The sequence below is a fragment of the Taudactylus pleione genome, unplaced genomic scaffold (genome assembly GCF_031769625.1).
Source record: "Taudactylus pleione unplaced genomic scaffold, aTauple2 ptg000279l, whole genome shotgun sequence".
Lineage (NCBI taxonomy): Eukaryota > Metazoa > Chordata > Amphibia > Anura > Myobatrachidae > Taudactylus > Taudactylus pleione.
Window position 1 is genome coordinate 1,055,320 of NW_028284681.1, and position 16,912 is coordinate 1,072,231.

General features: G+C 42.9%; 1 protein-coding gene and 1 long non-coding RNA gene across 2 annotated transcripts in view; one reads left to right on the forward strand and one right to left on the reverse strand.

Moving 5' to 3' along the window:
• On the reverse strand, positions 1–7,277 carry LOC148512618 (uncharacterized). Its single transcript, XR_015880180.1, has 3 exons — positions 7,102–7,277; positions 6,382–6,518; positions 1–2,510 (listed from the first exon to the last, which is right to left on the reverse strand). It is a non-coding gene; the product is annotated as an uncharacterized LOC148512618 (long non-coding RNA).
• DDX27 (DEAD-box helicase 27) overlaps positions 7,278–16,912 on the forward strand; it is a 24,845-nt gene continuing 15,210 nt past the window's right edge. The window contains exons 1-8 of the mRNA XM_088481893.1: positions 7,278–7,573; positions 11,561–11,704; positions 11,826–11,885; positions 11,962–12,103; positions 12,196–12,239; positions 12,700–12,783; positions 16,162–16,267; positions 16,621–16,794. Coding sequence (XP_088338019.1) covers positions 7,490–7,573; positions 11,561–11,704; positions 11,826–11,885; positions 11,962–12,103; positions 12,196–12,239; positions 12,700–12,783; positions 16,162–16,267; positions 16,621–16,794 — 838 coding nt within the window. The 5' untranslated portion in view covers positions 7,278–7,489. The remainder of the gene's footprint in view (positions 7,574–11,560; positions 11,705–11,825; positions 11,886–11,961; positions 12,104–12,195; positions 12,240–12,699; positions 12,784–16,161; positions 16,268–16,620; positions 16,795–16,912) is intronic.

Below are 16,912 nucleotides of genomic sequence, written 5' to 3' on the forward strand. Positions count from 1 at the left end.
GGCAACCCTGCCTCATCCCATTAGATATCTGGACCAGATTAGAGAAGACTCCATTTACTTTAATTCTGGCAAAGGACCCTCTGTACAGCCGTAAAAATTCTGTGCAGTGACGGGTTTAAACCCATATATTCTAACAAACCCCACATAAATGCCCAACTAATATGGTCGAAAGCCTTCTCTGCATCAGTTGAGGAGCATCAAAGCCTCTGGCGAATGTGCCGCCAAGTGGATTAAGTTAAGCATTATGGTTGTGTCTCGTGCCTCACGACCCCAAATAAACCCCACTTGATCTGTATGGATATTGAACTTTTTTTTATATTTATTTTCTTAATTAATTTGTTTTCCACGAAGCCAGTTCATATCTGGCCAATAGGAGGACCCCAAACCAGCTGGTAAAGGAAGTTCTCTTACAGCTGCCAGCCATTACCAGCAGGAACATCTCAGCTGCCTGTTGAAGTTTTAGTAATAAATTATGGCAATAGATTTTCTATTGCAAAGATAAACCAAGATAAAATAGCTTTACTATCACCTTTTATGGTTACATAAACCCATTTATTTATGGATTACTTTACTTTGTAATAGTTTATTTTTTAATTCTGTAGTGGGAAGGGAAGCTTTTTAAGTTTGCCTTGATATCCAGTTTGTGTTCAAAAGGTATATTTTGCAAGTATGGATGAGGGTGGAATTGGGGTCCCAAACCAGTATCTTGCCTAAGGCCTTGAGGTCTAAATCTGGCACTGAGAGCTAATCGTACAAAGGTGGTGGTGGTGGTACTCCTCCATCATTGCTTGTACCATCCACTCATCTCTTTGCTGTAGGGCAGCAGTCACAACACCTTGTTGAACAGAGGTTGTGATGGTGGTACTCTTCCTCAAGCATTGCTAGTACTATCCATTCACCTCTTAGCTGTAGTGCAGCAGTAGCAGGAGACTGTAGACCCTGCTGTACTGAGGTGGTGGTACTACTCCTCTATTATTGCTTGTGGAAGCCATTCACCTGGGAAGCAGGAGGGTGTAGACCATGTCATACTGAGGTGATGGTAGTATTCCTCCTCCATCATTGCTGGTAGCAGCCATTCACCTCTTTGCTGTAGCAGGAAAGTGTAGGCCCTGACATACTGAGGTGGTGGTACTACTCCTCTATTATTGCTTGTGGCAGCCATTCACCTCTTTGCTGTAGTGCAGCAGTAGCAGGAGAGTGTAGATCATGTCATACTAAGGTGGTGGTAGCACTCCTCTATCATTGCTGGTAATAGCCATTCACCTCTTTGCTGTAGTGCAGCAGTAGCAGGAGAGTGTAGATCATGTCATACTAAGGTGGTGGTAGCACTCCTCTATCATTGCTGGTAATAGTCATTCACCTCTTTGCTGTAGTGCAGCAGTAGCAGGAGAGTGTAGATCATGTCATACTAAGGTGGTGGTAGCACTCCTCTATCATTGCTGGTAATAGCCATTCACCTCTTTGCTGTAGGGCAGCAGTAGCAGGAGGGTGTAGAGCAGTGTTCTCCAACCTGTAGCTTGCGGTCTTAATTTTGGCAGCTCACCTAGCTGCAGTACTGCCGAGTAAACTAGGAGGAAGTAACCTCTGGCGCGTGCTCACCCGTAGTGTGGACGCCATGAGTGGAGCCACAGGGAAGCACGTCAGGTGATTTCGGCAGTCTCTACAGCAATCACCTGACGTGCTTCCCTGTGGTTCCACCCACGGAGTCTACACTACGGCAGAGCGAGTGACTCCCACCCAGCCCTGCCGAAAAATCACACAGCAGCCCTGCTTATACAGTGTCTTTGCTCCTCTACTGCACGTACCTCCTTGGAGCCGGTAATTAACAGTGAAATGTGCCTGTGCTTATATTTTATTTACAAACTACAATATCACTGTAATAATTAAATGCATTGTTTTCTATACATTTTTTTTTTTTCTTTTTCTCCATTAAATGACCTTCAATTGTTCATTTATTAGCCAGATGTTTTTTTCTACAATTTTAGTAGCTCTTCAGGAGGTTTTGATTTACTAAAGTAGCTCGCACCCCAATTAAGGTTGGCGACCACTGGTGTAGAGCATGTCATACAGAGGTGGTGGTACTAGTCCTCTATTATTGCTTGTGGAAGCCATTCGGCTCTTTGCTGTAGGGTAGCAGGAGGGTGTAGAGCATGTAGTACTGAGGTGGTGGTATTGTTCCTCCTCCATCATTGCTGGTAGCAGCCAATCACCGCTTAACTGTAGTGCAGCAGTAGCAGGAGGGTGTAGACTCTGATGGAATGAGGTGGTTGTACTACTACTCTATTATTGCTTGTGGCAGCCATTCATCTCTTTGTTGTAGGGTAGCAGGAAGGTGTAGAGAATGTCGTACTGAGGTGGTGGTAGTATTCCTCCTCCATCATTGCTGGTAGCAGTCATTCACCTCTTTGCTGTTGGACAGCAGTAGCAGGAGGGTGTAGAGCCTGTAGTACATAAGTGGTGATTGTACTTCTCCATTATTGCTGGCTCAGAATCATTCTTCATTCCACAACCTGAATTAAGAGATTTATATGAGATATCTGAAAATTGTTGAACTGCAACTGAATATAGTTAATCACATTAAGCATCAGACAACAGTACCTAGAAGCCCAGAATCTGCATAGGAGTGCAGATCTGTCAGAGCACAAGGAATATGTTGGTGCTTTATAAACAGACAATGCTTCAAAACTACAGGATATACAATGCACATGCATGAAGCCTTGAGCATCGAACATTTTGCTAATAGGACAAACTAAATGGGTGTAGAGGTGAATGTTATACAGAGCCATGAAGAACAGGAGGGAAGTTGTTATATATTTATTATCACTTCAGCCCTATGTAGGGAACCTCATTTTATCATGTACCACTTCAGCAATATTGTGCTATTTACATGTATTTGGTCTTAGAACATAAATGATTACATTTGAATGCATCTACAGATATCAGCAGCTGTGGGGGTCTTACTCGGCTATCCCCAGAACCAGTATACTGGGCAGCAGTGAGAAGACCCCGGTTATTATATGCACCCTCGTCACCACCTTGCAAACAGATCAAAACAAGGAGGTAATTAAGATGCAATTATTATACATACAACAGCATCAGAAATACAGGATCTGTGATTAGCATTAGCAGTTAGAATAGGAAGAGGCAGAATATAGACAATTTAAGACATATACCAGATGCTGCTGATAGAATTAGCAGGTTCTATCATGTTTACAGAATGGAAGTGGGTCTATATTTAGTGTAGCAGGTAGAGGGTGTTGTCTGTCAGTGTTAGAGAGTACACACTAGAATAAGCTGCAGGCTGGATATACTGATTACAGAGTGTTTTCACTAAGGGGCCTATTTAATCAAATCATATTTGTGAGATATCCCCCAAATACACCCATTTTCAGGAGGAACCCACAAAAATTATGTATCCCCTGAATGTATATAGGGGGGGGGATATGAGCATATAGGCGATCACTATAATTCTTACTGATTGCCAGGATGGGCTCCTTTCACGACAACTCAGACTTGATACATTCCAGCGATCAAAGAGTCCTTATTGCTACAAATTGCAGCGTTTAGGAATCTTTCATATCAGGGGCAGACCGAAATTTATAATCATTATGCATATAAGATGTGCCCATTGGCATCAATCACCAAATACACATCTCTGCAAGAGCTCACTATAGTTGTATTTGGGGCGGCGTCAGCGGTCTGGACACGTAGAAGTCTGCTGTTTGCGATTTTGGATAGGTTGATTAAGGTTGAAACAATGTATACATAAATCTTTGCTTTTGGTTCTCTTTATTGAAATTGAAATTAGTACAAAGTCTTCTTAAAAAAAAAAAAAAAGTATAATTTCATTGGGTACTGTATAAAAAATAAATCCATAATGCTGATGAATGTAACAACCACTAACATTGAAAGATGTCCTATGCAGCGAAGGGGTTAAGTAATAAGCAAAGTAAACTGTAAAATGCTCATCTACCTCCTAAAATATGTAAAGAAAGTTAGATGTAGTACACATTGTTGAAAACAGTGTAGATTATTTATTGTTTGAGCTCAATGTGCAAGGATGTTGGGTGGACTTTTAAAGTATATATATTATATATATAGCTGTGTGTAGTGGGTAACTTAGTATTCCCAATAGACCGCAAACAGGGCGCTGAGGGGAGGGGACACACCCTCAATTCATAACCCTTGGGTGCGTGCCCAGCACTCACGGAGATGCTGGGCTTCCCCCAAGCTCTCCGGTCACAAAGAAAAGATGCCATGCGCTTGGCATCTATCCACCCGGGGGAGATCGGTCACCACAACTTGGCCCACGGGTGGGGAAGGCACAGGGCAGGCTGTTTTAGCGGGCGACGTTAAAAGGGCAGGGCGCATTTTGCCTCTTTAACAGGGTACGGCGCCCTGCTATAACAGCCTAGCGTGAACACTAGTAACTTCTGAATGACTAATGTCAGCACAGCTATGTTTTCTCATATGGTGCTTATTGCCTGTCAGTTAATATCCAGTCATGTTTTATTACTGTGGGCCCGATTCATACGGAATTAAAACATCAGGTGCAAGCGCTCAATGTTTTAATTCTGCGCCTGCACCCAAAATGCACTGCGCTTGCGTCCCAATGTTTAACATAATATAAAGATTGCTCCGTCTCCATAAAGTAGCCACTTTGTTTCTCTAGGCAGCAGGTGAGAGCAGAGTATAATCTCCGCATCGATATAGAGTTTCAGTGCTCCATCTCCATGGGACACAATAATTTTATTATGTCCAAAGATTATGTAGCTTGCAGACTTGCTAACATAGTGACGATGTGTGACAAAGGTTTGTCCTTGACACTTTTCTCCGGGTATAAAAACTCTGTTTGCAGAATGCGAGATCCAGTGGACATTATATTACCTGGGAAGCCATAAGTAAGTCTTATTATCCATAAGAGCTTATCTGCTCACATTCATCTGCTGTGGAACTTTTTTTGTGGTATGTCCCTCATCTTTGGGATACTATTATTGGAGAGGGACTGCTTATGGTCAGTTTACTCCATCCCTATATTTAAAGAATGCTCCCAGTTCCTTTATAATAGAGAAGCCACATTTTCACTATACAGACTTATGTACTTCACAGGTGTGAAATGTTGCTGATTATTCATGTTTTTTTATATATACAAATTTTTATCACTATAGTACTGCTTGATATTTATTAAAACTGTAATTTACTAATACCACTACTAGCTCGGCTCCAACCCAGGACACTGAGCATAGACTGAGCATGGATCGTAGCCAGGTTTTACCCCTTTCACACCAGTGGCTGGACCCAGGTTATTTCCTGGATCCAGCCATTCACACCAGAGCCAGATCTTCCAGGCATTACAGTGGACACTTGGAGATGAGGTCATCTCCAATTGCTACTGAAGCCAGCCAATCCGCTGGTTTGAGACATGACCTGGATCGTGACCCGGGTCACACTGCCTACACTGCACAGTTACCCAGGTCTTTCCCAGGTTCAACCTGGGTAGTGACCAGGGTCGGGTTTATTTTTCCAAGGACCCTTTTACACCAAGCTGTGACTCAGGTAGACCTGGCAATAATCTGGGTTATTGCGACAGTGTAAAAGGGGCATAAGTGTCTCATCACTATTCAATCAAGTGCACTACAATTTGCTTTTATTCTCTATTTTGCTATAGTAGGTTGCAGTATCTACTATGGGAAGTACAATTTTTGAATAGTTATTTATGTGGTTGATAGTTTAGCGCACCATACCTTTTAACCATAATGTAAAAGTGCCTCATAAATAAACGTTGCTGATGCTATATGACAACATAAAGCCTTTGCAGGGAAAAATATAAGTGCCCTGATTAAGATAGTCTTTCAGCAATCTATGGTAACAATCACTTGGAGATAGGTAGCCATTTATTGTGTAAAAAGTTCCATAACAATCAAGGAAATAAAAGCTAAAATAATCTATGCTTTTAATAAGGGTTCCACACCAACTGTCTGTACATATTGCTGTTTTCAGAAAACTGCTTGTTCCATTTATGTGTGCTTGCTGTCTTGTGATGCATTTGATAACACTAGTAGAGAAAAAAAAATCTTAAAAGCCAGTGGGTATGTAGCCATACACAGATATGAACCCCTCTAACTCCCACCTAAACACAAGCACACACTTTATTTGGTCATGCATTCCAATGGTCTTTTCCAGTAGTTCTCCAACTCGGTCCCCTGGACCCCGAACAATTCATGTTGTCCAGGTCACCTGTGAATATTTAAAATATAACAGTTGAATATGCCTATGCCTGTGCTAGGTGGTCTGGAAAACATGAACTGTTTGGGTTCCTGAGGACAGGGGCTGAGAACCACTGGTCTATCCATATGAAAGAGATTTATTTTGGGAACATACCTTGAGGATAGGCATTTCATTAACTGGAACCCGAGCCAGTAAAGCCAATATCGACATGGACAGCTGCTCACATTCATGCAGGCTGTGCTCAGCACTGACCAGGATGGAGAACACTTGCCAATGTCTGTATCAACAATCTAAACAGAAGAGATACATACAAACTTGTCACACTTGGGTGAAGCACCGTTATCTTTGCAAATGGAAGTGCAACTTGTTTTATGCAAGACAAAAGAACATTAATTCACCCGTGTACCTCTTGTCCAAGTTATATTATGACCTCTGCCAGCCGACCACTGTATAAAACACACGGACCTCTGCCTAGTACCATACACCCCTCATGCGGCCCCCTGACTAGCACCATACACCCCTCATGCGGCCCCCTGACTAGCACCATACACCCCTCATGCGGCCCCCTGACTAGCACCATACACCCCTCATGCGGCCCCCTGACTAGCACCATACACCCCTCATGCGGCCCCCTGACTAGCACCATATACCCCTCATGCGGCCCCCTGACTAGCACCATATACCCCTCATGTGGCCCCCTGACTAGCACCATATACTCATCATGCAGCATGATATACATCTCATGCAACCCCCTGCTGGTACTATACACCCTCAACATGCAGCCCACTGCCTAACATGATATACCCCTCTTGCAACCAACTGCTGGTACTATACACCCCCACCATGCAGCCGGCATCACACCCCATACTATACCAGAGGTATCCGCTCCCTCATCACGTTTGTCAGCAAACAACCACCTCACTGTTTCCCCTGCACAGCACATGCCCTGAGGGGTAGTCGCCGCCTGCGCTGCCATCTCACTGCACTGCAGTCTTGTCACCATGATGACCTGCATGTCCTCTATTAACCATATGAGTAAGGTAGTAATGACACGCTTCCAGGAGAGGCGGGGTCGGTGCACAATCACTTCCGGTTCTGTGGGACCCACGTGTGGCCTGGAGTGGATGTTGGAGTCTGGAGACAGCAGCGGCCGGGTAGATAGATACTGAGACAGCAGCCGGGTGTGCAGCGGGGAGAGTCAGAGACAGGGTTGGTGGTGGTGCATAGACCAACTCACTGATCCCTGCACGCCGACTGGAACATGCTGTCGGATCTGGATCTGATCGGGACGATAGAGGATGATGATGAGATACCGGAGGAGCCTGAGTCCGAGGAGGAGGAAGAGGTAACACGGAACGTGTGGCTGCTAGTGTAGCACGGGCTTCAGCAATCCGTTCACTGTTCCGGCTGGCAGGACATTGTGGAACTTGTGGTCACAGCTCTGCATCTTGAGTTACTTATATAGTATAGTGTTTCTGACTGATTGTTATTAGTAGGAGGCTGTCCTGTATGACACCGTTAATAGCTGCTGTGTAGGATGGTGAATGTTGCGCCATAGGTTAGTAGTGTCTAAAAATCGGGGGTGGTATTTTTTGTCGACATCCTTATAATGTCGACATTCATCATGTAGACACTGGTGGAATGTGTTCCGAGGGCTGGCTCTCAGGTGATGATGACTAGCAGCGGATCCAGCAGCACTTGAGGCGTAGAGAGTACATAACCATGTCCTCCCCTCCCGCAGCCTATCCCTGGCCTCAGCTGCTGATCGTTCAGAATGTCGCCATTGTAAACATGTCAACATTCTGCACACATTTTATTCAGTTGTTGCTCCTGTTGGGTGCGATGAGCTGCCGACGCACCATTTCAGCTCACAGCCCCAGGTTGGTGCGAGATGAAATGGGCGAAAAGTGACCTGTTTGGGCGCCCAAACTGCACTTTTCACGATCGTGTCCAGCACTTTGGTCGGGGGTAGCTGTTTTACGCGGCTAAACCCGACCACTATGGGCGCGATCAGTGTGAAAGTGGGCATCAATTGAATAGTGCCCCACAATCTCCTGTCACTTTTAGACGGGAGATCGGGCATGCTTAAACAATTTAATACCGTCATTGACTACATCCCATCCATTCAGATTTTAGTGAATGTCTCCCTGTGCTGGCTGCTCTATTTGCCTATTTAAAAAGTACTATTTCCTCCCTTCATCTTCTCTACTAGTACTCTCCACTGCATCTCCCATTACTCTATTATCATTCACTTCTCTTCCGCCATGGACCCTCCCTTATCTCCAAGTGACCTCGCCTCCACCCACACTAAGGCCCCTGTTTATCAAAGGACTTGTAGTGAAGTAGTAAATACCGTTTTCACGTTTTAAACACTGCACGTGGCTGCGGCAGGCGTGTTTTTAACTGTTTTTAAAAGTGCGCTTTTACGACACAAAAATATACCTCACCCATTTTACCGTACCCCCAATTTCATGGAAAAAAATTGCTTTCTATAATTTTTTAAACATTTTTCATATACGCAAATTACCACCAACCAACGCAATTTAATTACCCTAAATACTTTATTTACGGCCAATAATACACTTCTAAATTAATTTCCGATGTACGTCAGACATTTTTTTGGGTACAGACGCAATTTCCTGCATGTCCTGACTTTTTTGTTTTTTTTATCGCACATTACCCGTTTTCGACTGTTTTTGTTATTCGAAAACGGGAGCGCGCCCGTGAAATCTGCTGATTTTATCGCCGGCGATATAAAATCGGCCGATTTTGCACCTAATTGAATCCGGCCCTAAGGGGGGAATTCAATTAGGTGGGAGTTTGCAAAAGGCGTTACCCAAGATACGCACAAATCAATTAGAAATACCAATTTGCCCTACTCCCAGTGAGAGCGCAAATTTTGTCCAAAAAGCGAACAGGCAACGTAGCATGAAAAAGTGGGGAGACCTTCCTGGACCCCAAAAAAGTTACTTCATTAGCTGAATCATATAGAAGACTGTTAGTGGCCATAAGTAAAAGTACTGTATGCGTTTAAAAGGTGTCAAATGGCTGACTTGTGCATTTTTTTAAAAGAGTGAAATAATATAAAAAGCTGTAAAAGTTCATGTAATTACAAAGGAATTAAACGTTAAATGCAAAAAAAAAAAAGTAGAAAAAAGATGCTTTTGGGGTGATTCAGGTGACTTTAAAAAAATGTAAATAGAAATGATAAAAGCAATTACTTTTTGTTGAAATAAATACTTTCATTATATTTGGGGTGCATTAGTGAGCTAAAAAGCTTATTTGGGGTATTTTGAGGCCATTTATTGATTGATTTTCACCCCAAAAATTACATGTAATTACTGGCTCAATTAAGCTAATTGTAAAATGCCTAATTAGTCATTTAGAGGGGTGTCCAAGGGGTTCTGAAGCAAGTCCTGACTTTTTTTTTACCTTAAAATAAAGATTTTCCAAACCTTGCCACCTGCTCAGGGGGGGTGTGAACAAAATGGGCAAATTTACTCTGAAAAAGAAATAGGAGTTTGGTCCCGCGTGGCAAATTCGCATTGTGAATTACTTTTGCAATTCAATTCCAAACTACTTGCACCTAATTGAATTCTCCCCTAAACCTCCACCTTTCCCACCACCTGCTGTCACCATTCAGAAGCCCGCCACATACCCACACTTTCCTCATCCCCTGCTCTAAATCAATCTCCCCTCCACGCTACAGCAGCCCTAATGATCTCATTCTCATCTCTCCTCTTAACTCTGTCCCTCTCTTTTGTGCCCTCAGGAAAGCCAGATCTGTCTATAATAAACTGGTTCCCATCCATGACAGCTTAATCTCCAACTCCCTGAATCTCCTAGCCATCATCAAATCCTGGATTTACCCATCTGACACCACTTCTCCTGCAGCCATCTCCTTTGGGGGCCTCACATTCTCTCACACACCCTGGCCTGGGGGGTTGCCATGGTGGTGGTGTTGCTGTCCTTCTATCCTCTGGTCACTTCTGCCAACTCTTACCTTCTGAACCCGCTCTTTCCATTCGAGGCTCTTGCTCTTCGCATCTTCCAACCTGTTCACCTTTGAATGGCTGTATTTGTTTCGTCCCCCTGGCCTTAGCTCCAAATTCCTTGATAACTTTGCTTCCTGGCTCCTAATCTTCAAATGGGCTCTCAAAACACATTTCTTCTTCAAAGCTTTCCAGCACTCATCCTAATACACTGCTCTATGCCCCTTCCTCACTATCTACCCCAGTGTTCTCCCCAGAATTTTTTTCCAGCTGGGTGGCATTCAGAAGTAGCCGGGTGGGGACTTTCGCAATAATAAAATGTTTTAAACCTTGACCTTTATAATGATTTGAAATACCATTTTATATATTAATTCTCCTCTTCTTATTAGAGGCCCAGTCGTCTAATTATGAAAAAACTGCAGTGTCTGTAGGATTTGGTCCTTTTTATACAGCTCCCAGATACTGTGCCCACTTGCAGGCTCCCAAACTGCTGGGTGGTAGGCTGTTTCTTGCCGGGTGGTGCTCCCGCCAAAAACAGCCTGAGGAGAACACTGTACCACATCTGTATCACACCTGTTTGTCTGTCCCTCCCCTTTAGAATGTAAGTTCTCACGAGTAGGGCCCTCTTCCCTCATGTGTTTCTCCTTGCCTTACTTATACCATCTTTTACTGCTAACTGCACCTAACACTTGGTTCCTGACGCCCTGCTGCTTTTTTAAGTGTTATGCAGCAATGTTAATAAACCATGTTCTTGTCCTGCTTTGTTTGTACTGTTAATAACTGATTTTCTTGTGTGCTCATTTTGTTTATGTACTTTGTAAGGTGCTGTGGAACCCTTGTGGCGCCATATAAATAAAGGAAAATAATAATACTGACAGTGGGGTAGCATGATGGCCAAGTGGTTAGGATTGTAGTGTAGGATTGCGTTATCATTTATTAACCATTTTTTCTAAAGTAGCCTTTTTTCACCCCATTAATATAGCTGTGCAATCAACATCTCTGGACTCAAGTGGCCAGCTACATTAACAATTACCCAGTGCCTGCATATTACTTTCAAACATATCTCAGCTGTCACCAATGGAAGACTTTTCTTTTATTTGAAGCCACATTACTACCTGGGAAATATTTTTCTGGAATTGGCCCCTCCTTATAGCTAGGCAGTCATTTTATCATGGGCCACGTAGTACCTTAACAGCAGAGCTTGCCCTAAAGTTTAATATCTGCAGTAAATATTAGACCTGTTATGTTATGGTGTCTTTAAATATCAACTGTTAAACACAGGAAAAGAAAAGGAGTGAATAACTTAACATTTGCCTTTGATGGATCCCCTTGTATAACAGGAGCAGCCCATCGTCCTTGCCAAGAAGAAGCAGGACAAAGCTAAACGGAATGGAGACTTCAGTGCAGATTTTGTGTTTGGTGAGCGGGATGGACAGGCTGATGACAGCTGGGTGATGGATGATGTTATGAAACAACTGAAAAAGGTGAGGAGTATTATTTACCAGAGCAGTATGTGATGCTGAGCCACTGTAGTATTAAGGTAATGAGATGTAAACTTTTCCCTTGGTATTTCACTGTTCTACCCTTATTTCAATTCTTCATTAGAGAGTGGCCACCAGTTTGGATGAGAAAATTGAAACTGTTAGAAGGAAGAGGAAGAACCAGGTGAGTAACCTACTTAATGTTTGATTCTGGGCTCCGAACTCCCAACAACACTTAACTCCTCCTGCATCTGACACAGGAGAAAGCAGTGAAGGATGTTGGACAGTCAGAGAAAGAGGAGGAAGTAAAAAGTGAGGAGGAGGAAGACGAGAAGGAGCCTCAGGAAAATGAGGAGAGTGATGAGTTTTCATCAGCGGAAGAGAGTGTTCTAACAAAAGCCGGTGAGATGTCTCACTGTTGCGCCTCTTCTATCCTTTTTTAAAAGTCTGTTCCTCAGTATTTAACATACCACCTCCTGCTGCTTTATTTGTAGACACTTTGAGGATAAAGGAGAGAAAGAAGAAAAAAGGCTCTGGGGTAAGTAACATGTATTTATACAATCCAGGTTCTTATGTGAGCTCTCTTGCAGGTCAAAAGGCTTAGAGTAGGTGGAACTGGTAATCATCAAAGCATTAATATATGCTAATATGCCTTGTCACTGTTGTCTTGTCTGTGTAGTCACTCGAGCATGTGGTAGTGCAGTAGATAGATGAAACGCTTTATATATAGTCATATACTGGTGTTTGAGTACATGTGTTAGTATAATATAGGACATTTCCAGATAATGTGTCTGGACAAGCAGTTTTATGTAGGGATGAGCAGGTTCGGATTTACTCGGTTCTTATCGTCACATTACCACTAGTTCGGATTAGTTTGGATTTATTTTATTGGCTATCCAAAACACGTGATAGCCGTTAGCCAATAAAATGCCGTTTTGAGAACCGAGTAAATCCGAACCCGCTCATCTCTAGTTTTATGATGTTTTATTTAATTTTAGAGCTCTGGATTTTTTGAAGATGCTTCTCAGTTTGATGAGAGTCTGACTTTCCAGGATATGAACCTGTCCCGGCCCCTGCTGAAGGTACTGGGATATTCTTTCTTTTGGAATGTAAATTCTTCTAATCTATTTTTACAAGTATCTAAGAAATCTCTTTTTGTGCCTGGAGAACCTGTGGCTCTCCAGGTGTCCTGAAACAACAAGCCCTGGTATTCTTTGTCAGGTAGTTGATAGCTGGCAGCAAGGCCAGCTTGAGAGCAGCTCAAGCAGAGCAGGCGTACAGGGGCACCACCCCATAGGGGGCCCAGTGCGGCCACCGGGACCAATGACTGACACCCAATTCGGACTGTCATCAATCCAGGCCATGGTTGCAAACATTCTCACAAGCATGGCCCTCTGCTTTGTGCTCCCCGATTCTATACCGGGTGACTGCAGTCTGCAGTTCTCGGCCGGCAGTGGCTTCAGTAAAAGAGACAGTGGTGACTGCCACGTTTTACAGTAGTTCCAGACTGAACTGGACCTTCTAAGGTGACAAAAAGGTAAGCAGCTTGTGGACATCAGGCAGCAGGGGTGACACTCATGCTGTGGATGTATTGGGGTAAGGGAGGTACTGCTGTCACAGCACACTTATTGCTCCCAGGTACCTGACAGAGAAGCTATTAGACTGCGCTCCTCTGATGAAATGATAGAGGACAGGTAATCGGACGCCTCCTTCCTGATGCACATTCATGATTTGGAACAAAACTTCTTCCTAGAAACTGTTTATGGTTCTGAGCTTATAATTTACATGTGATATCGCTAAACAATACATAACAAAAATGCATTTATTTTTTGCTTAATAAAGGTTTGGAGAGGGATATGGTTTTTTAGTAAAAATATGTACACCATTTTATCTGCAAATCTGTTTGAGAATACAATCCTGTGGTTTGCAACTTCATTATCTTTTCATTTAACTATTCCCATGATACTCCTCCTAAACTTAAATGATCTGGTATTGAACGACCTACTCCATAACTGCCATTGTGCATTAGGTTCCCAGCAATTATCTGCAATATGTTCCATACTCGAGACTATAAGGCATCACTCTATCACAGGGGTTCCCAACCACGATCCTCAAGGCACACTAACAGGCTTTAAGGATAACCATAGTTGAGCACAGGTGACTTAATTAGTGCCTTAGTTATTTTGATTTAACCATCTGTGCTTAAGCATGGATATCACTATAACCAGGACTGTTGGTGTGCCTTGAGGACCGAGGTTGGGAATCACTGCTCTATCAGATGACCTCCTCTAGACAAATATATCAAAACTACAGACCTTGGGCCTTATACATGTTGCTTATATTCTTGACTCCTCTGTATTTCTTTGTTTCTCTTCTGTGGTATAATTTGTTTTATTTTGCTTAATAAAAGTATTGCTTATGGACATAGTTGGATTGGGTAAGGGGGGTGCTCCAAAAATTCTCACACAGGGTGCTAGTAGACCTAGGACCGGCCCTGGCTGGCAGGGTTTGCTGGGACTTATAGTTTCAGAACACCTGGAGAGCCACAGTGTTGTTCAGGCCATGTCAGAACTATTAGATATTTGATGCTTTATCTGTGCTACTAAGTAGCTGATCAGAAGTTCTTCTCTTTTTCTATTTCTGGGTGGAGGCTCCATTCTGCTGGTAATCTAGTTCAATAATATATGTTAATATATTACAACCAATAAAGATTTATTCATACATGGGCTGGCTACATTACATACTATTGTGGCAGATTCTCCTCCAGCAATAGTCTCAATATAGTGTAATAACCAGCTTAATATACATAAGGTGAACACAGAAGAACAATCTGATATGATAAATTCGTATACTGTTTATAAAAGTATTTGTAATCTATAGTACCAAATACCTTCTGTTAAGTCAGCAATTAATTACTGCCACAGAATAATGTTATGTTTCATAGCATTGCAATCAATGAGCTCTTATAGGCAGGTTAGCAATCACACTTGTTTGTTGAACTTATTCAGAGATGTTGTGTATATATCTCTCTGGGCTCGATTCAATTGCCCGCGATGTAAATAGTGCCGGGAGATGGCTCCCGCAGCTATTCTATTCTGCGCGGTGTTTAGTCGGAGAATGTCCGTTCTCGCGAATAAACACCCTGTTTAAGGCGCGAGAACGGGCATTCCTCGGCCTAACTTCCCGGCGCGATGCTGTTTTCCAGGCGCGAAGGGCAGAAAACAGCCTCTCGCCTGGACTTTTGTCGGATTTCTGCTCGCACCCCCGGAGGGGTGCGAGAAGAAATCCTTAGTCGGGCTTAGCAGCGCGGTGTATTGAATAGCTCTGGGAGCTGATTCCCGGCGCTATTCACTTCACGCAGAATAGAATCGAGCCCTATGTAGTTTGTGTACTGCACCAGCTAGTTACAAAGCATTACCAGTGTGTTTGCATTCACTGGTGTTTGTGAGCAGTCTGTGATCAGTTCTCATGGCATATACACATTAACAAATGCAGTCTCTTTGTACCTGTCACAGTATAATGGCCATCTTTATTAGTATGATACAATCTAGATGAATTGACATATTGGGCCAAATGTAAAAGAGTGAGACATTAGAAAATGTGAGCATTTAGCAGTACCCTCACATTGGTCGAGTTTTATCTTCAAAATGGGAAAACATCTGGGTGAGATTTTATTCGTGAGAGTTTTTTGAGTTAGCTTCCTCATAGCAATTTGGCAAACATGGCCACATACCTGGCAGTCAGTGACAACCCAATTTACTGTAAATAGAGGTTAAAGTGAAGCCTAGACTTCAGCAAATGAGCACATTGAATTGAGTATCCCCCATTCTTGAGCTGCCAATGGTGCTATAGGACTTCACTGGTGTTTTCTGAGGAATTTAGAACCTCCCCCTGACTTGCATCCCCCATCCTTCCCTCTTCTTCTCCAACATCCATAACTTCCCTCTAATGTTACCAACACCTTTATCGCGATCCTTTATTCTCAATAGCTCACTCTTCCATCTACCTAACTTGAGATGAAAATAATTTTACCCTATTCTCTATACTGGACAAATATGCAGAATTCATAACATCACACAGACTATGAAACCATGGGGTAGATTTACTAAAGTTTCTCAATATTAAATCTGGAGGTGTTGCTCATAGCACAAAATCAGATTGTAGGGAACATTTTTCTATATCATCCTAGAAAATGATGCACAGAATTGAGTTGCTATGGGCAACACCTCTACAGTAAATTGGGTTGTTATTTTAGTAAATCTCTACCCTTATACAGAGGCTGTCATGTATTCAATATCAGAATTATATGTTCTGGCCAGGAAGATATGAGGTATTCTCAGCCATGGATTGGTTATGGTAATTACAGTACCAAAGCTAAATCTATCAGCTGGGATGATCTGCATTTTCTGGGCTCCTCTTTCTGTCCCACCGGCATTTCAAATTGCATCCCTCTGTTACAGGCCATCTCTGCCCTGAGCTTCACACAGCCAACCCCTATCCAGAAGGCCTGTATTCCTATGGGGCTATTGGGAAGAGACATCTGTGCCTGTGCTGCCACCGGGACAGGTGAGTAGGGGGATATCATTAAATGCAATCTGGAACGTGATTTTTTTATGTAATTGCTTCTCAGTTCAGCTACATGTATATGTCTGCTTGTCAGATGGGGTCATAGTTGCTTCTAAAATCCATCATTAGTCACAGGCTTGACAGCAATGTGAGCCACAGCAGGCCTGTCATTCATACTATTAAAAATATGGAGTTGTAGCAAAGCATTTATTTAGTGTGTAATATATTTTGTTCCCTGTGCCCTATAGTACGAGCAGTGTGTGAGAGATTACAATGCTAGTTGTTCATTGTTTGTTTGTTTTTAAAGTGTTCTATGTACTTATCCTTAATTCCCCTGCTATCCATTCTGATAGGAAAAACCGCTGCATTCATGCTTCCAGTTCTGGAGCGTCTCATCTACAAGCCAAGGGAGGCTCCAATAACCCGAGTGCTGGTTTTAGTCCCAACACGTGAGCTCGGCATCCAAGTCCATGCAGTCAGCAGACAACTTGCCCAGTTCACAGAAGTCACATGCTGTTTGACTGTGGGTATGTGTGCTGTACATGTCGGTGCATCAATTTATTACTCTGGTTGTTGTGGCCTCAGTTGTTTGTAAAGTTCAAACACCTGTTTCCTTTTTCCTATGCATTCAGTAGTTTGGTTTTT